The 20316-nt window shown below is 44.6% G+C and overlaps 1 protein-coding gene across 5 annotated transcripts in view; it reads right to left on the bottom strand.

Moving 5' to 3' along the window:
* Positions 1 to 481: 481 nt before the first annotated feature.
* XRCC6 (X-ray repair cross complementing 6) overlaps positions 482 to 20316 on the bottom strand; it is a 58957-nt gene continuing 39122 nt past the window's right edge. For all 5 annotated transcript variants that reach the window (XM_030547528.1, XM_030547537.1, XM_030547500.1 and 2 more), the window contains exons 5-13: positions 15968 to 16222; positions 13894 to 14077; positions 11581 to 11767; positions 9901 to 10069; positions 7485 to 7646; positions 6105 to 6234; positions 4626 to 4726; positions 3183 to 3296; positions 482 to 1237 (exon numbers count right to left, since the gene is read on the bottom strand). In XM_030547528.1, the coding sequence (XP_030403388.1) occupies positions 1038 to 1237; positions 3183 to 3296; positions 4626 to 4726; positions 6105 to 6234; positions 7485 to 7646; positions 9901 to 10069; positions 11581 to 11767; positions 13894 to 14077; positions 15968 to 16222 (1502 nt within the window). In that variant the 3' untranslated portion in view covers positions 482 to 1037. The remainder of the gene's footprint in view (positions 1238 to 3182; positions 3297 to 4625; positions 4727 to 6104; positions 6235 to 7484; positions 7647 to 9900; positions 10070 to 11580; positions 11768 to 13893; positions 14078 to 15967; positions 16223 to 20316) is intronic.

Genomic DNA, 20316 nt, shown 5'->3' with positions numbered 1-20316 from the left:
CCCCAAACCCCAGTCACTCCAAACACAGCCCCTCCTGCACCCCTCATCCCCAGCCCACAGCCCTGATCCCCTCCTGCACCCCAACCTCCTGCTCCAGCCCAGAGCCCACCCCCACACTCCAAACCTCTGCCCCAGCCCTCATCCCCAGCTCCATTGGGTTATGGGCACCACCAATTTTCTTCAACTAGGTCCCCAGGGAAAAAAAAGTTTGAAAACACTGGCCTAATGGGATGTCATTATCCCTCTTCCCTCCTCAAAGGAAATGAATGACCTGATATTTAATGTTTAGGAGGAAACTAGTTATCCTGAGCCTTTTTTCCCTTTGGCAAATTTAGCTTTCAAAAGGGAAAAGATCCAGTTTTTTTTTTCTTAACTGCTATTACCAAGCACTAAATCATTTTCTGCCTATGCTATTATCAGTACATGCTAACAACTTTGATTATGCTTAAGGCAGAACAGAATCCAACTTGTTCTTGCATAATGATTTTCGTTCTGGTAAGTTTAATGTGTTAATCAGTACAGTAAGATGCCACTTTTATAGTTCTTGTAAGCACACACAGTTGCGAGGTAAGTCTGATAGCAATGTAGCACTATTTCATCCACCACCATACATTCTTCCACTTATTTAAAATGAGCAAGTTTTGTTGTACATGACAGCATCTCTTCTATGCCATTCCAACTGTTCCAAAGAAGTAAGGGTTCCAAAACAAACTTGCATTTATTCAGACACCAACAAGGCACAACAGTGTTCATCTGAATTGTAGGACCAGAGTTGGGATGAGGTTTATTTTGCCATCTGCTACCACCAGCAGAAGACACAATTGCTAAGAGGATCTATTGTCACCAAAAGGAAGAAATAAGTTTCTTTCCACTAGAGTCTGCATTGTTTGATGTAGTGAAGGGATTCTGTCCACCCCACCCCCGCCCTTCTTCCACCAGCATCAAAACTAAACTCAGACCCAACACTCAGATGAGCAGACTAAAAGTTTTAAGCAGAAGAGAGTCACCCGTTTGTCATCAAAGTCCTCAGTTCCTGGTTAGAACTTGCTGAAATACTCAGTCAGTGCATCTAGAAGTTCTTGCTTCTTCCCACCGCCTTTCAGCCCATAAACCCTGCATGCTTCTTTCAGAACAGGCACGGTGAATTTGCCCAGAGTGCCCTTCTGTACATGGCTCCTAAGCTCATCCTTGGAGACTTCCATCTTGGGCTTCTTCTCTGTTTGGCCAGCACCTTCTTCTATTAGAAAAAGAAATTTGGATCACAACATTAAAAGAACTGTATGTATAGGGAAAACACTGCAAAACTTAATATGCCAGTCTAGTAACCGATAAGTAAGCAGTGGCTTAATAGCTATGTTATAGCTATGTGGCAAATGTCTAGATTCTGCATTTCATCTTTGAAGCAGCTGTATTGGTTAGTGATCCGAGGAGATCAAATAACCAGTGTCAGTTCGGTTTATTGAGATGGTACAGGAAAAAAGGTTCTATACAATACCAGTCTCTGAAGAGCAGTCCCATGCAGGGATATTATATTCACCTCACGCAGAAGGTGTGCTCCTCAAGTTACATATTTCAGCTGGTTTTATTTATATGATTTTACAAGCTACACATTTCTTTATATGCCACTAAAATCCAACCCATCAGTTTGTTTCAGGTCCCTAGCTTGTTTTTCTGTTCCTCCCTTATCTTTGTTTTGAATACTAGCATTCCAGGTACTGATCTGGGAAGGTACTTCTCTAGTTTGTACTAAGAGAGAACTAATTTCCTATCTGATTGTGCCAAATGCTTACTTCAGAAAATTCAAGGAGATATAGGCTACTTAGCATAAGTGAACAGGATTAGGGCATCGGCCAGTTTTGGCTATATCACTTGTGATACAGCATGGCCAGAGGGCAGCAGGAGAGTGTTAGCAGGGAGCCTTATCCCCTGCAAGGGGAGGAAGGTTTGCTATAGATTAACTAGAGCACCTGAAGCCAATTGGAGCACCAGCAGTCAGTCATGTGATAAAAACCCCTGCTTCAGTCAGACAGTGTGAGAGTTGGAACAGAACAATTTTGAAGAGAGACCAAAAGGAAAGTTTGGAGGAGTGCTGCAGAGAGCTGAGAAATCAAAAAAAACCCTACGTAAGGGGCAACTGGCTTATGTAGAAGGAGGGCTAGAAGCCCCTTCACAAGCTAAAGGGCAGGAGAGGGAAGCAGCCCAGGGGAAGGAACTGCTAGTTCAAGTGGTTCACCACAAACCTCAGGGCCCCTGGGTTGGGACCTGGAGAAGAGGGCGGGCCCAGGTCTCTCCCTCTCCACTCCCCTCCTCAAGGACACTAGTGGGCTAATTAAAATACCGATTCAGAGGCAAGCAATGGTGCCCTGAACCTTCCCCAAAGAAGAGACAGCATGAGACCCAGCACAACAGTACTGGCAATTTGCCACACACTGTTACAATATTTGTGCTTAATATTACTGGTGCTTAATGCATATTTACTATACACATTTATATGCTGTTGACTAATGTATCCTGGCTGGAACAGTTTGTAGCTTAATGGGAAAGACTCCATAACCAAATGACACTATGAGGGATTTTCACAGGGACAGCACAGCAGAATGTTAAGTCCCAACATGGAATCTGGCTAGGACACCCTTGTTAACATCCCACTCTTATGAAAAGTCCCATGGAATCCTAATTACAATTGTGGTGTACAGCTAAGATCATAGTGGAACACTGCACCGTTACTTTAAGGGAAGAAATCGCCTACTACAGCCTTACAAAAAGAATTTAGCAGCCTAGGCAGTCTTATTCATGGTATGGGTAAATGAAAATAAATAAATAAATAATGATTTTGCTGGCCTGTCTCAAAAAAACAAATCACCTCAAGCCAAAATGAGCAAAAAACATTTAAAGGTTGCTCTATTTATTGACCCATGTTACTTCCTGCTGCAAGCTGAGTTTTCCTTAAGAGATCTCCCATTCATCCAATATGACCAAACACTATTTCAGCTTGAGAGTTCTAATGAGGCCACAATCCCAGGTAGTATGACTCCATTTTGGCTTGAAGCCAACCGACAGTCTATCAGCGAGAGTGGTTTCATAACAGGTTTCTTTAAACCATGAGATAAACTGAGAAATGCAGACTTCTCAGCACACAGCTAATATGGACAGAATGCTGCAGGCTCCTCACTGCCACTCACCTTGTTTCCGCTTCACAGCTTTCCCTTCAGGATTGTAGTCAGGAGGGTAAACCAGCTGCTTAAACTGCTCTACCAGATCACCTAGTCTGTGGTTCATTGCCTCAACCTTGGGCTCTGATAGAAGAGAAATTCATACTCACAAAAACATAACCAAGCACAGGGAAACCTGTATGACTGAAAATGTCACCACCATATGTGTACCGCAAGAGAGGATTGTCTTCAGAATAACTATCATTCCAAAAGGCTTTGCAAAGATGAGAAATTAAATGCAAAAAGGTATGTTAATGCAATGGTAGTTACAAATTTTGAATGCACAAGACTCAGGAAGTGAGGTTCTCGATGATACCATTAACTTATATTGCCCATGTGTATTGTCTTACTACTAATTAGACTTGTACATATACCTAAATAGGAAGGACAGAAATGCTTATGCACAGACCAAACGGAAGAAAAAATATAACAGCATGCTAGAGAAACAGGTATGCTGCAGCTTTTAATTCATTTCACTGTTATGTTGGACTATCCTTATCTGTTTTTTATATTCACCTGTTGTCTTTCATGTTAGACTATAAGCACTTCAGCGCAGAAATCATTTTTGCCGTGTGTATCCGCTGTCTAACACAATGGGGTCCTGACTGTTGAATGGGATCCTTAGGCACTACCGCAATACAGATAATTTTAACACTTTTCCAGACATACAGAAAAACAGTGAAAAAAGTTACATCTTTTCCTGGGAAAATTCTCACATATATGCTCTTACTGACCACAGGGTGGCATCATTCTGCCACTATAAATCCACTGGACAAGTCATTCATTCCATTAATTTATCAGAGTTAAATACCAGCTAGACCTTTAAAGAAGGGAGTTTCAGGGAAAACAGCATTTTCATTTAAAAAAGGTAAGTTATTCAGTCTCCCCTTTACTTTCTTTGGCCATGACTTTAAGACCTAATGAGGGATTTTTGGAGAGGAGTTGCTCCTGACATCTAGATTCAAAATCTAGGTTTAGGGCCAGTTTCTGCCTTCAGTAAGCACTTACAGCTTTCATTCACTTAAGTGAGAACTGCAGGTCTGTTCAAGGGCAGTATTTAGCTCTAAGTCACAAGTGATATGAGTTTCGTCTTAATTTAGTGCAAGTGGCCATTTGTACGCTGCACAAAGTTAGCAGTTTTTCAACAAAACTGGAAGGGACATTTTATCAAGTACTTATTGGGGAGGAAGGGGTGTGCGGGAGGAAGAGAACAGAACCAGAATTACAAAATTAAAGAGACTGAATATGTTACTACCACCACACACTCTGAATTAAGTCCTAGCATTGCACAATGCTAACTGGTTTAAAAGCACCAGAAGTCCATTTCTGTTTTCCAGAAACACACCATCATCTAGAGTGAAAAATCAAGTGGCCTCTACCCCCACCCTCTTTGCATCCACTCATTGTTCTCACGTGTCAGATCCTCAGCTTGTTCAGGCTCGATCAAGTCCAGTGCCAAGGCCTCCAAGTTCCTAAAATGCTGCTGCAGAACCGGATTCTCAAAGCTGTCGTTCCTGCCATCAAAACCCAGAAACATTCACCACATGTCAGGAGTAAGCTGAGCCCCCAAATAGGACTACTGAGCCCCCAGTTCAGAAGTCAATTCCCCATCCTCCCGTGCACAATTAAGCATCTCCATCACCTGTGGTGCTTCACTGAGGACTGGTTTTTTCTCAGGTTTACTGCCTGCAGAAGTAGTCATCATATCACCAGCCTAATAAGCTGCCAGCTTATTAATAAGCATGATGTGTATATGTGAAAGAAATGAACATGGCATCAGCCCACACTTCAAAACCAGTTTTGCCCCTTTCCACGCAGCCAATATCTGAATACACATTCCCCTTAATGTGAGCACTATGAAGTTAATCCTCTTCAAGATGGAGAGGCATAACTCCCTTTAACAATTATTCAGTAGGACTTTTCATTTAAACTTCCTAAAATGCTTGACTTACAGACAGATCAGACATGGGTTCTCTCATGGTCACTGAAACATACTGCCTCTGGAACATGGTGTAATGGCCTGCTCTATAGGACATGTGTTAAAGGAGTCCCAGAATGTACTGGTACAACTGTTTAAGGCATGCTGTGTGGGGGTGGTGTCAAAATAGCTCTGCTAAACATGTTAGTTTTTGGTTTATTAATATAGTGTCTTAAGCATAGCCCACTGCATGTGAATCTATGCCTTAAACTGTTGCAAGGACAAACGATGTAACAAACTAGTTCAGGCAATCGATCTCCCTGTGACAATCTCCTGGCTTAGTGCAAACACACCTAAGCAGAGTGCATTGGAGACCCATACCACAGCTAATTTTCAATTAGCAGCTCAATTTTGGCCCCTTGAGGTAGCAGCTTGTTGGTAATTTCCAAATGTGAGATATTGCACCCTGGGATGGAATTAGGACTAATTCATTTTATCTAGACTTACACTGTACCCATCATTATGGTATCTGAACCAGTGCAGCTATACATGTATTGGAGGTTTGACCAATGGGGCAGACATCATAGTGGATTGCACCAGATGAGAGCAGATCTTTAGGTCAAGTCTGGTTTAAGTTTTGTGGCCAACCATTATAATCAATACCCGGAAGCTGTCTGGCTTAGCTGTTGTATGCGGACACCATATTGTAAAAGTGTTGCATGATCAAAGCATTTCAAACAGTGGTTTTATACAATGTTTAGAGTAGACATGTCCTTGGAACACCAGACAGCCAAACAAATTCATCAGAGTTAAGAAAAAGCACTCAACTTGCATTATAAATTGCACAGTTTCAACCACCTAGTGCTTTGAAGTCTATGATTCTGTGTGCATACCACAGCTGCCGCTGAACACTGTACAACACAGCAGGTGATAGCTTTGTGTTTTCATGCCCCGTGCCTCTGGCCTCCATTCACCTGTACTTGAACCGGAGTTTCTGGATTATTTCCTTCATTTTGTCCACCTGTTCATCACTGGCTGGGACCTTTTCTGTAAAGTCAATTTTCCGTTTGTCATCTGCATAAGGCAGGAAAATGAGGTGGAAACCTAGACCAGAGAGAGACCAGAGATCAGTTATCTGAAAGCCTGACCTCAGAACGGCATGTCGAGGGCAAGCCCAAAATGCTTTGCAGTTGGGTGGGCAGGAAAATTTATCTATGCTAGCCAGAGACTTATTGTATACAATCTGTCAATAATGCACAATTAACTAGCATCTCTTCCCTTTTCAGACATTTCTTAGGCAGTCTCTTTTCTGAAGAGCCAACATTATCTTCAGGGGTATTCAAACAGCACAGTGAAGCCCCAATCATGACTGGAGTCTCTGGCCACCATAATATAAATCAGTATCAATAATAATTAATGCTGCTGACTTTTGAGAGATATGATCTAAGTGTGTGAGCAGAAACTAGGGATTATTGAGTTGTAATTCCATCGGAGACTGATTCTCAGTGGAGTTGGGCAAGTCACCTGTCTTTTCTGCATCACTCCATCAGGAGAACACTGATACATCTCACAGTGGTGGTGTTGCGACAATGGAATTAATGCTTATGAAGAGATTGGATAGAACTACACACTACATGCATGGAGCATCATTTTTCTCCCCAAACTTCTCAACCCAGGGCTCTCCAATTATAAAAGTGAGGAAAAGCAGAAGGAGAATAATTTACCACTGCTCTTTCATAACACCCCAACTCAATTGGTACACAGTGACAATCAATAAATGAAAATCATCATCACTCAATCTTCAGAAGAGCCCAGGGACAGAACTAAATTCAAGGAGACATAAGAGCTCCAGGTAACCAATAGAAAGAGATTTTTCCATTCTGATGTTGGCTACCTGAAGCAGTTAGCAAAGATGTAGGAGGGGAGGGAAACTGTTGCAGCCACATTGGACTTGCGTGTTATTTTATCCAGGGCAAAATGGACACAAATGGAGGCTTTTAAAATGTGCAGCAGGGCACAGTACACAGGTGCAAGATGGCACAGCTAAACAAGGCCAATACCACCCTTGCACCAGAAATCCATAGCATCAGGTATTCATTTTAAATTGCCTCAACTGAAAAATTGTGGCAGACCTGTGCAAAGCAAATATTTCAGGTGAGCAACTGTGGCTAGAGACCAATGAGCAACTTGTTCTGTGTCAGATTCCTGACATGACCATCTCCTCTTTTGTGAGTCACTTTCTCCCCAATCTTTATACTAGGCAGCAGGCAGTATCTGACAGGGATACTGCATGTTCTCTAGCTGACAGCTTTTTTCATGCTGCAAGATGGAAAAAATGCAGTCTCTTCACATACCTGGAGGGGCTGTCTGCACTTTCTGTTCATCCAGCTCCTCTTCCTGTGGGACCAGGGCCACAAAACGGGGGGGAGTGTTCCGGCTGGGGGTGTACCTGCACAATGCCATCACCTCTCTGTCTAGGCACTTGGTCAGTAAGGCATTAAACAGAGTTGTACTCCCTGTGCAACAAAAGCCATATATCTGTCAGACTAAGAACCCTGCTCCCTTCCTGGGACACAGACACTTGACCCAAAGCATTACAGACCTTAGCATCTGCCACTTTTTGAATATACCTGCAATACTGCAGATGGAGGCCAGAAGAAGAGGCAGAAAAATGACGTTAACAGGGCAAAACTCTGAGATGACAACATGGTCTCACCTGAACAGAAGAGCAAGAGAATGCTGGAGATTGCTGGACTCGCCAACATTTGCAACAGGAGAAGGGGGAAGAGAATGGAAGGAGATATCTGGCAAAGTCCCCCTTCGATTTGGATATGTACAGGTACACTCTCTTGGAGGCCTAGCAATGGTAGACCCAAGGCCCTCACTGCAGAGGCAGGGTACTAAAAATCTAGGTTGCAAAAACTCCATCCTCTTTCCAGACCAAAACATTAGCTTTTATTTTCACCAGACACCTAACTCAGACTATGTAATCAAGAGCCATGCAGGTGCTGTTCTGCTGGACCTAAATGGACCGTAAGGCAGTAAAGGAGTTAGCTAAATATCCACCCCAACAGCCCAACACACAAGGGAGTATGCCTTACATCCCATATCAGGAGCATTGTCTCAGATGCTGAGGGAGAAGGGCACCCTGTCCTACCAGAGCCCTTTTTAGTTGATGGCCTACTCTGTATGTGACAGAACTACTTCATCTTAAGCACTGTTCACTTACAAGTTACAGTATTACCTCCCTACTCCAAGAACACACATAACATGGTGATGGAAGAGAAAAAAGGCCCAGGTTCCAGCCCTTACAGTTACATCTGCTTATAAAATAATCCAGAACTCCCAAATGCTAACACATACATCCGTCCTTGGCATTGCCTTTGTCCTGCTTAGCTGATATAATTGCCACCTTTGAATCTAGATTTCCTACCCATGACCCTAGGGCTCTCTATTCTGGTCCCTGCCTTCCAATATACCTCAGGTTTCAAATACAGACACTACTGTGAATGACAAAAGCAAACCTTTTGGGGGCACATTTGATCAGCTGCTTGTAAGACAGAACAGGTTCAGAAGCATAGTGGGGAAGGAAGAGAACATTAGCTGTGACTGGGGGAACATTATTGCTCTTTTAAGATTTGGTACAGTAACTCCTCACTTAATGTCATCCAGTTTGATGTTAAGTTGTTGATCAATTAGAGAACACGCTCGTTTAAAGTTGTGGAATGCTCCCTTATAATGTTGTTTGGCAGCCGCCTGCTTTGTCCACTGCTTGTAGAAAGAGCAGCCCATTGGAGCTAGCTGGTGGGGGCTTAGAACCAGGGTGGGCCAGCAGCCCCCCTATCAGCTCCCCTAAGTTCTCTGTGCAGCAGCCGTCCGGCAGGCTATTGATTGCCGGGCGCTTCAGCTGTCCCTCCCCCCACTGCTGTGTGCTGCTCCTGCCCTCTGCCTTGGAGCTGCTCTCGGGAGCCTCCTGCTTGTTGTGGAATGGGGGGAGGGAGGAGGAAGAGGGGTGCTAATGTCCGGGTGTCCCCCTATCCCCACTCCTGTACCTCATCTTCACAGATAGGGCAGCAGACATGACAGGGCTCAGGACGGAGGGAGCTTGCTGGCAGCAGCTGCTGTCTCCACTTGCTGATCTACTTAAAAAGGCAGTGTACTTAGAGTGGGCTCAGTGTACTTAAAGAGGCAATGAGCTCATCTCTCTCACACACTCTGTCTCTGTCTCTCCCTCTCCCACACACGCACACGGTGTGTCTCCTCCCTCCATTTGTGCTGTCTTGTAGAGTGAGGGGCTACATTAACAACGTGTTAACCCTTGAGGGCTCAGCCGAGTGCTAGTTCATTATTTAGCAGTAAAGCATTCCCTGGGAAATATCCCACTGTCTTTCTCCACCACGTCAACCAAGCTTCACAATCATCATTGCTGTGTACAGTATTACATTTTCGTTTAAAAGTTAGAGAAAGAGAGAGAGAGAGAGAGAGTGTGAGTGTCTTTTGTCTGGCAAAAAAAATTTCCCTGGAACTTAGCCCCTCCATTTACATTAATTCTTATGGGGAGACTGGATTGGCTTAGCATCATTTTGCTTAAAGTGGCATTCTTCAGGAACATACCTACAACATTAAGCAAGGAGTTGCTGTACTGGGCAAGGGAGCAAACTAAACTCTATATGTCCTATGTCCCTCTTAAATGATAGCTCTGTTTCACTCTTCTGTCAATTAGTTTGCTGTTGCACTGCCAGGTGGTCAGTCTCTCCCAGTTTTGCTTACCACTAATGAAGGACTCTTCAGGATAGATGAACTGGGAGGGCTTGATGTAATGGTGCTGTTTCAGCATCACCAATGGTTTAAAGCCAATCAGGACCAAACCTGGGGAATCAAATCTCTTCGCTTCTTCTACCTCCTCTTTCTCCAGTACAATCTGACGGTTCCCATAGGTCTAACAAATAGAAGAAAAAAGACAATTATGAGAATGGAGAGGTCACCCATTTAGCAGAGAGGGCATAAGCAGAATGGATTCCATTGTCCCTATGATGAAACATATGGGGGAGTGGCAAAAAGAGGACTGTGGGAATGGGAAAGATGACTAGATTACCCACCGAAGATATTTTCCAGCTCAAAGGAAAGATCTGTGAGATGTATTTCCATGCTGGCATGAGAAGAAACCAGTTCACTGCTGGTCAAAGCAAAATCCAAATTGGTTTCACACACAGGATTGAACAAATCAAATACATTCAAGGTTGACAAAGCCAGCAGTTTAAAAGGACTGATAGCCAGTCTACGTAAAGAGCAGTCCTGCTACTGCCCATAATGGAACATTTCTCATGCGCCTTTCAATTTCTCTAATCCCAGGTTTTTAATCAGCCATTCACACAATAATTTAATTTTTATCTATTCATCACCAGTCCCCTTCAGACACACTTTGGATCCCTTTGCACTAGTTTCCATGGTACTCCATGGCATTCAGTGTAGGACCTGGCAGGATGCTTTATGGAGGAAGTTTGGGCATGAATGACTAAGAAAATCTGCTTCAGCAAATTCCCAGTAATGGGAGCGTGCTCACAACCCTCGCTTCTAAGCGGACATCTGCAAGCAACCTGGGGGTTGAAAGTACTGCTTTGTTTCACAAATCTCATCAGAACAGTATTTAATCTCCGTACCTTCATCCAGTCTACAAAAGGTCAGACAGGAGAGAAATGTTTGGATTTCAGCCTTGCGCTTCTCCCAAACACCTTCTGCTCTGAGAAATTGGTGTCTAATGACAATAAAACCCAACATCTTCAGCTAAAAGAAGGATTGACACAAAATAACTTTATAGTCCTATAACTCCTTCCATCCCGGAGCCTCAAAGTATTTTGCAGACCGTATACAGGAATCACTTATCCAGCCCTGAAATACAGCTAGACCTGAGCATGGTGTACCATGCAATACTACATGGCGGCAGGAGGAGTGAAGAATAAAGAGGGATGCAGAGTGCAATTACTCAGGTTGGAAGTTAACTTAGACATTGAGATTCATACCCCCGACCTTATGGTAGGTAATGATTCAATGATATTCTTTATAAGTGGTCAAAACCTCTGTGTTTAGATCATCAAGAAATGGCACCAGCAACAAAACAAGAGCTGCTAGTGTCATGTTTTCAGGATGATACAGTTCTGATTCCGAAAGGACAGCACACCCTATAAAGCCCCAGCCTCACTTCCACTAATAGCTTTTTTCTCCCTTGAAAGCCTCACCCAAGCAATGACCCACTCAAATTCTGCTTAACTTATGAATGGGACAAAGACCCCTAAGAGGACAGAGGTGCAAACAGTACGAACAAGTGGCACTGTGCCTTTCTGCACATCTTAAAAGGCCAACAGAAAAATAAGCAGCAGGTTTATTCAGATGCTCAATGTCCTTGCAGGTCCCCCAGCACCAGGAAGAACAAGTGCGGAGGGAGTGCGTTACCTGAGCCTTCTTGGTATCACTAGGTAGAAGCAAGCTGCCCGTCTCTCGATTAAATGTCCGTGTCTTTGTTTTCACAGGCTCATTGGTTTCCCGATAAAGTTTCACTGGAGATGGTTTGAAAGCTTTCTGGACCAGGTTGTAAACACCTACAGCGAGGGATAGGTCTTTGCTCAGATGGAAGTTTAACCTGTGTGGAAATAACAGACAGACTTCAAATTTCTAAAGAGACTTTTCATAAAGAAAGTCTCTCACATTACAGTCTATTCCCCCAGGTTCGCCTGTATTCACTTTCCAGCACCACCTTCATCTCTGAAATGGAAATATTACTTACCTTGCAATTCTGCTTCTCTAAAGATATTGTGCAGGATTCTCAGTCCTGGGTCATAGGTCTTTAACACAAACCACTTAGCAGAACTCACAGGTTCTCCATTCTTTTTACCCTTGAAGGCAGCTACAGTGAGATAGCGCACAAGGCAGACCCACTACTGACAACTGTGCACCGCTCTCATGCTCAATGTAAATGCTGCTCTTTGACCTCTTAGCTAGCTCCTTTGAGCGAACAGGAGGCAAAGCTCCCACAAAAAGCCAATTCAAGACAATGCAATAGCAAAAACATGCCTTTGGGGGGGAAAAGAAACAAGGCTTGAGAGAGATGGTAATCTACAAACTGAGTAGAACAGTGAGAAGGTGAAACAAAGCATTTCCCTTCCTCTAAAGAGAATGTCAGTATAGGATTCTCACTCCACAGGAGTTAAAGAGCTTGAGGGATGTCCCCAAAAGAGGGCAATAAAGTGTTGCTGCAACTAGCAGCAACAAAGTCAATGCCAACAGTGTGAATAAGGAAGGAGGTGTTATATAAAAAAATATATATATAAATTATATCCTTCCTTATTCACACTGTCGGCATTGACCTTATTGCTGTTAGCATTAATGACACAAAAGAGTAACATACCTTGTCCAAGTACTATGTCAGAGGTTCCAGTCTTCAAAAAGGAATAGCAATCAGTGAGAAAAGCCCACGCAAAAACTGGCCACTTGAAAATCTGGGATGACATCCTAAGAAGGGACTCTCTCCTGTTCCTGAACCCAAGCAACAATGCTTTAAAAATACATAGAGAGATGACTATTCGTTTGCTTTGCAGACATCTGTGACTGAACCTTGAGACTGGTTATGGCTGGAACCTTCCCTCAAATTGAGTGAGAGCCTTGACAAAGACTTCTAGTTTCAACCCAGCCAAGTTATGAAATGCATACATCCAGTTAGACATGGTGTTTTCAGGTACAACACTGTTGATCAAACTGGTGCTAAACAAAAAACAAAACAAAAAAACAAAAAACCACACACACCAGAAAAAGCTGGGTAAAATTTCTAACGGTTTCAGTCTGCTCCATACAGAACCTCCAGGGACGTTTTGACATCTAGCATATGGTGAAAGGCCTCCCAAGACAGGCACGCAGTCTGGGGGAAAATGTTGGCAGAAGGATAGGTAGAAGTCTACCACCACCTTGAAGAGGAAGCTCGGATGAGTCTGCAGCATTAACTTATCCTTCTAAAACATGGCATAAGAAGAATCAATTACTAGGTCCCTAAACTCACTCTGAGCTGAAATCATTGCCACTATGAAAATAAACTTCCTGGAAGAAATAAACTCTCACAAACTGGATGGTTCCGAAGGAATTTTCAGCAGTTTTGTCAAGAGCACATTAATATCCCATAACACTTTTTAAATGTGAGTTTTCAGATGTGTTAATCCCCATAAGAACCAGAAAACAAGAGCCTGCAAAGACTAATACAGGAGCGACAAACTATAATAGCTACCAAACATGCTGGAATGCAGTAAACTAAACTCAGACAGGTGAAGGCAGTCAAACAGTTGTTGTGCAAAGGCCCACTTTAGCCTGACTTTACCACAAACATTAACATTTTCTGGTTTGAGTTGTAGATTTTTTTCCAGTAGATGATTTCTGAGATGCCTGAAGGACATGAGCCCCATACTCAGACTACCATGTCAAGAAAAGGGCTCTGGGGTCATGATGAAGCAAGGATGATTTCAGGCCACTCTCAGAATAGGAGAAGGCATGTGGTGGCTAGAAGGGGCCTAGTTCACATTCTATTTTCCACTACTGCGATCCTCAAGGGTCTACGAGCTAGGAGAGTTCCATTAGTCTTGTGCTAGAGAGTTAAGGCCCAAGAGTGAAAATACTGCTCAAATGGTGTCTCTATAGAACAATCTTTCCACTTGAAGAAGGCTGGACACAATCCCTTCCAGAGGCTGCTGATGCTATTTCAAAATGTTGACATGTGGTACGCACCTGGCCAAAGCACGCTTCCTTGTCTCCTTTGCTCGCACTTTCTTCATGAGATCTTCCAGCCTGCTTGAGGCATCAGTATGGACCCCCAGGTCTTCGTCCTCTGCTGTGTTTATGATGTCCCTGTAGAACAAGGAGATATCGAACCCCCCAGGCTTCTTCAGATGCATCAAGTCAAGGAAGATACCTGGGGACAAGGTAGAAATGTGGGGAGGATCATACAAATTGATTTCTACTTATATTGGCATGTTCATACAATACTCAGATATTCCTTTAAATGGGAAAGGAAGTTGAAATGGACAGTCGTCCAAGAACAAAGAGCTGTCTTTTTGTTAAGAATTTTTCTTTTTTGGTAAGTGTTGGTTCTTGCAAGAAAGTAATTAATGAAAACTAGCCTGGTAGTTCTTTGCATCTAGTCAAGCAATGCTGCAGAGGGACCATGCTCAGCTCCTACCTGGGAGGGAAGTGACCCACTGTGGCCAATGCTCAAAGCAGCACTGACAGGCTCCCGAAGAAACTGCATCCACCCCATTCTTGTCCATAGCGAGAGGAGAGGAAGAGAAGAAGGAAGATTATAGAGAATCCCCCACAAAATTCTCTTTCGCCAGGTATAAAGGATAATGTCTTAAGGATGCTTGACTACCCTTAGGCTCTAGCACGCCAACTGAATTCTAAAGGAATTGGCTGTCTCAACCACTTGCTGTGACTACTGCAACATCCTCCTTTCTGGCCTCCAAACATATTGCTTTCCTTCAATTCATGTAAAATACAGCTGTAACTGAAGGCAATTTCTGCAATACCCTTGAAAAACATTACTGAATTAAGTTAAAGTATCTCTCGAGTCCATTGTATTAAATACAAAGATGACGTGTTATTATTGGCTTAGATTGTACGTAACCTGTCTGGAGGGGGAGAGGGAAGGGAAGAGATGTGATGTGAACCCTGGAAAGTGTTGTGAATGTCAAAGGACTATATTCAACAATGTGCCAGGCAAGGATGGACTTTGGAGACTCAGTGTCAAGTGATTTGCCTGGGGAAATCTCTAGGGGGAAGGTGAATACAAATTCCCACTTCCAATTACGCAAAAATACAGCTTTTTCAAGCTATGGCTTGAGGAGGGAACCATTGTCTACTGATTATCTCTTCCCAGAATCTCAGGATCAAAGGCCCAAGCTGTATAAAGGAAAGACTGCACTATTCATGGGTGTGCTAGTTCTGAGCTATGTCTGCTGTGAACTTGTAGCCACAGAAAAACCCCTTTGCAGAGATTTTAAGATGGATTCCTATCAGCGTCCTAGCTAGAGCTGAGAGGTGATCTCTTGTAAATTTATTAGAATGTATGTAGATTTTATTGTTTTTAATACATTTTCTCAGTAATGCTTTCCACCTTAAGAATAAATATGTTTGCTTAGAAAAAGCTGTGTGCTAACTTGTGACTGCTGGCAACCAGAGCTGTTCATAGCCTCCGGTGAGAAAGCAAAGCACAGATACTGGCCTGTTTATGCACTCTAGCTTGCTGGGGATATTTCAGTATAAGCAGGGAACTGTGCAGGCTGAAAAAAACCCAGTCAGAAGGAGAGAGATGTGGGTCTTCACCAAAGAGAGGTGATGGCTCAGGAGCCTAGAATGTGTGCCGTTGTAGAACCACAGAGAGGGAAACAGATGCAGTTGCTAAAGTTGCTCTTTGCCTGTCAATCTGATCATGTCACTCCATTCCTGGAAGAGGGGGGTAACAAGAAAGTATGAAGGGGGTTTAATTTCTATGGCCCCTTCAATCCCTGACTACAAGCCAAGACAAACAAAAGGGGTTAATTAGTGCCTATTAACCTCAAAAAACTGGACTGAGAGCCTCTAATTTAGAAAGGATTTTTATGTTTTGATTCAAATATTTTGAAGAATTGTCTCCAGAAATGTAGCAGCCCAAAGCCCAGTTTACTCCTAGGCAATTCCCCAAATCCGATCACATCATTCACTTTCCTCCAAGGTTGTACAAAGCAGTTACTTGGTGTCTGCTGCAGGGAAGCACCACTTATTCTTCATTAGGCTCAATTTCTAAATTAAAGGTGAAAATGCTCACCTGTCTCTCGAAGGTCAGCAGCTTTGGTCCTTGCCAGTTTAGCTTTAGTGCTGTCATGTCCATGAGGGTTGTCTTCATTGGTGAACAGCATAATTCTCTTGTGGCTCATCTTGAACTGGACATCACTGAAGAGATTACAGCAGGCCCAGAGTGCCTCGCCCAGTGAGTAGTCAGCATTATGGCCAAACGACTCACGAAAGAGTGCTTTTCCCTGATCTCCCTTGTACTTATCCAACTCTAGCACTCTTTTGGCACCTAGATGGAAAGACAGCAAGGGTATTACTGGTTCTAGTTCACACACAAAAGCCAAAACCTGCTGACCATTTTTCCAGCCAGAGAAAATACATTGCTCCCTACAGCTGATGTTTGTCTAACATTTCACAACATCTCCACACCATGGCCCTTTCAGCAGTTGGGTAGGAAAAGTGTTCAGTGTCTTAGGTCTACACTACGGGATTATTCTGATTTTACAGAAACCGTTTTTTTAAAACAGATTGTATAAAGTCGAGTGCACGCGGCCACACTAAGCACAGTAAGTCGGCGGTATGCGTCCATGTACCGAGGCTAGCTTCGATTTCTGGAGCATTGCACTGTGGGTAGCTATCCCATAGTTATTCCATAGTTCCCGCAGTCTCCCCCGCCCATTAGAATTCTGAGTTGAGATCCCAGTTCCTGATGGGGCAAAAAACATTGTCGCTGGTGCTTCTGGGTACAGCCTCACCCCTCACTCCATGAAAGCAGCGGCAGACAACCGTTTTGCGCCTTTTTTCCTGGGTGAACTGTGCAGACGCCATACCATGGCAAGCATGGACCCTGCTGAGCTCAAGAAAGCAATCACAGACGTTTCAAAGACCTCGCGCATTCTCGTGCAGTCTATGCTGAACTGGGACCTGCAAAGCCAGGTGAGGAGGCGGCGGCTACGGCAGAGCGGCGACAAGAGTGATGAGGACATGGACACAAAATTCTCGCAAACTGCGGGCCCTGGTGCGTTGGAGATCCTGCTGATAATGGGGCAGGTTCTAGCCATGGAACACCGATTTTGAGCCTGGGGAAATAAGCATAGACTGGTGGGACCGCATAGTGTGGCAGGTGTGGAACGATTCCCAGTGGCTGCAAAACTTTCGCATGTGTAAGGGCACTTTCATGGAACTTTGTGACTTGCTTTCACTTGCCTTGAAACGCCAGAATACCAAGATGAGAGCAGCCCTCATAGTTGAGAAGCAAGAGGCAATAGCCCTGTGGAAGCCTGCAATGCCAGACAACTACTGGTCAGTCGGGAATCAATTTGGAGTGGGCAAATCTACTGTGGGGGCTGACATGATGCAAGTAGCCAAAGCAATCATTAAGCTGCTGCTACAAAAGGTTGTAACTCTGGGAAATGTGCAGGTCATAGTGGATGGCTTTGCTGCAATGGGATTCCCTAACTGTGGTGGGGCGATAGATGGAACCCATATCCCTATCTTCACACCGGAGCACCAGGGCACCCACTACATAAACCGCAGGGGGTACTTTTCAATGGTGCTGCAAGCACTGGTGGATCACAAGGGACGTTTCACTAACATCCACGTGGGATGGCCGGGAAGGGTTCATGACGCTCGTGTTTTCAGGAACACTACTCTGTTTAAACGGCTGCAGAAAGGGAATTACTTCCCAGACCAGATAACAGTTGGGGATGTTGAAATGCCTGTAGTTATCCTGGGGACACAGCCTACCCCTTGATGCCATGGCTCATGAAGCCATACACAGGCAGCCTGCACAGCAGTCAGGAGCTGTTCAACTACAAGTTGAGCAAGTGCAGAATGGTGGTAAAATGTGCATTTGGCCGTTTAAAGGTGCGCTGGCGCACATTACTGACTCGCTCAGACCTCAGCCAAACCAATGTCCCCATTGTTATTGCTGCTTGCTGTGTGCTCCACAATCTCTGTGAGAGTAAGGGGGAGATCTTTATGGCGGGGTGGGCCGCTGATTACATGCAGCCAGACACCAGGGTGATTAGAAGAGCACACCAGGAAGCGGTGCGCATTAGAGAAGCTTTGAAAACCAGTTTCATCACTGGCCAGGGAACAGTGTGACTGTTGTTTGTCTCTCCTTGATGAAACCCACCACTCTTTGATTGATTCATTCCCTGTAAGCCACACACACCCCCTTTGAACACAGCTTGCTTTCTAAGGAAATAAAATCACTCTCGTTTAAAAATCATGTAGTCTTTATTAATTAATTATAAAAAGAGGGAGAGGACTGACAAGGTAGCCCAGGTCGGGTTTGGGAGGAGGATAAGAGGGAAGGAAAAGGCCACTAAAAAAATTTCATAATAATGACAGCCTTTTGGTTGGGCTGTCCACTGGGGTGGAGTGGGCGGGTGGGTGAGGAGGCTAAGGAACATGGTGAGGGGGCAGGGTGGTTATACAGGGGCTGCAGCGGCACTCTGTGATCCTGCTGCCGTTCCTGAAGCTCCACCATACACCGGAGCATGTCAGTTTGATCACGCAGCAGCCCCAGCATTGCATCCTGCCACCGCTGATCTTCCTGCCGCCACCTCTCCTCACGTTCGTCCCTCCTGTCCTCACGTTCGTCCCTCCTGTCCTCACGTTCGTCCCTCCTGTCCTCTCAGTCACTGGCATCTTTCCTGTACTTTGCTACCACGTCCTTCCACTCATTCAGATGAGCTCTTTCATTGTGGGTCACTTCTGTGATTTCCGAGAACATTTCGTCTCGCGTCTTTTTTTTTCCGCTGCCTTATCTGAGATAGACTTCGGGACGGAGTAGGGAGGCTTGAAAAATTTGCAGCTGCATGAGGGAGGAAAAAAGGGAGAGAAGTATTTCAAAAGATACATTTTACAGAACAATGGTTATACTCTTTCACGGTGAACAACACTATTCACCTTACATAGCACATGTGATTTCACTACAAGGTCACATTTTGCATCTTAATGCTGAGTGCCTGCAGCTCTGGTGTTAGAGATCTCACAGACGCAGGTTCGGGCAGCAGAATTCGGCTTGCATGCGGCCATGATAAGCCATTGTCTTTCATCTTCTGCAGCCTTCATATATCCAGCGCCCTCCTTTCCCAAATAGCAAGCAAAGCCCATTGAGTGCTGCTTCTTTCCTGTTAACATGCAGCAGCAGAAATCACCTCCCCATTCAATTCTCTGGGATGATCGCTTTACCTCTCCCCGCACCGCATGGCAGGTATCATGGAAGATCACAGCTAAACACCCCCCTTCCCCCCGACTGGTAACAGGGAAGATCCCTGCTAGCCAAACACGAAAAAGCTCAGCGCCAATCACCCCCTCCTCTTCCCCCTGCTTGGCTACCTGCAGGAAAGGATTTCTTTTAAGCCACAAGCAAACAGCCCAGTAGGAATGGCCATCTCTGTCCCCTTAATTAAATTTCTGAATTTCAACCAGGTTACCATGAATGACATCACTCTCCTGAGGATAACACAGTGAGATAAAGAACAGATGTTGCTTGAATGCCAGCAAACACCGGGACCATACGCAGCTAGACTTTGTCACGCAATGACACTAAATTACTTGCTACATGCATGGCGTGGTCAAGTGTCCTACCATGGAGGACGGAATAAGGCTGCCCTGCCCAAAAACCTTCTGCAAAGGCTTTTGGAGTACTTCCAGGAGAGCTTCCTGGAGATGTCCCTGGAGGATTTCCACTCCATCCCCAGACACGTTAACAGACTTTTCCAGTAACTGTACTGGCCGTGAATGCATCCCAAGTCCTCAGGGCAAATTAATCACTAAAAAAAGCTTGCTTTTAAACCATGTTTTATATTTACAAAAAGTACACTCACCAGAGGTCCCTTGCATGGCTTCGTTGTCTGGGATAGTGGCTTGGGAGGGTTGGGAAGGTAATTCCGTCAGGGTGAGAAAAAGCTCCTGGCTGTTGGGGAGAACGGAGTGCTGTGTGCTCTCTGCAAACTCGTCCTCCTCTTCCTCCTCCTCCTCATCTTCCCCGTCTGCAGAATCCTCAGGCATGGCTGAGATTACCACCCCCACCTCGGAATCCACGGACAGGGGTGGGGTAGTGGTGGCGGACCCTCCTAGAATTGCATGCAGCTCAGTGCAGAAGCAGTATGTTTTCGGCCATGCCCCGGATCTTCTGTTTGCTTCTTTGGTTTTCTGGTAGGCTTGTCTGAGCTCATTAACTTTCACACGGCACTGTACTGAGTCCCTGGTGTGGCCTCTCTGCATCATGGCCTTGGAAATTTTTTCAAATGTTTTTTCATTTCGTCTCTTAGAACGGAGTTCTGTTAGCACAGAATCCTCTCCCCATACAGCGATCAGATCCAGTACCTTCCGTGCAGTCCATGCTGGAGCCCTTTTTCCATTCTCCGG

Source organism: Gopherus evgoodei, chromosome 1 (genome assembly GCF_007399415.2).
Source record: "Gopherus evgoodei ecotype Sinaloan lineage chromosome 1, rGopEvg1_v1.p, whole genome shotgun sequence".
Classification (NCBI taxonomy): Eukaryota; Metazoa; Chordata; order Testudines; family Testudinidae; genus Gopherus; species Gopherus evgoodei.
This window is presented reverse-complemented; position numbering and strand designations above follow the sequence as displayed.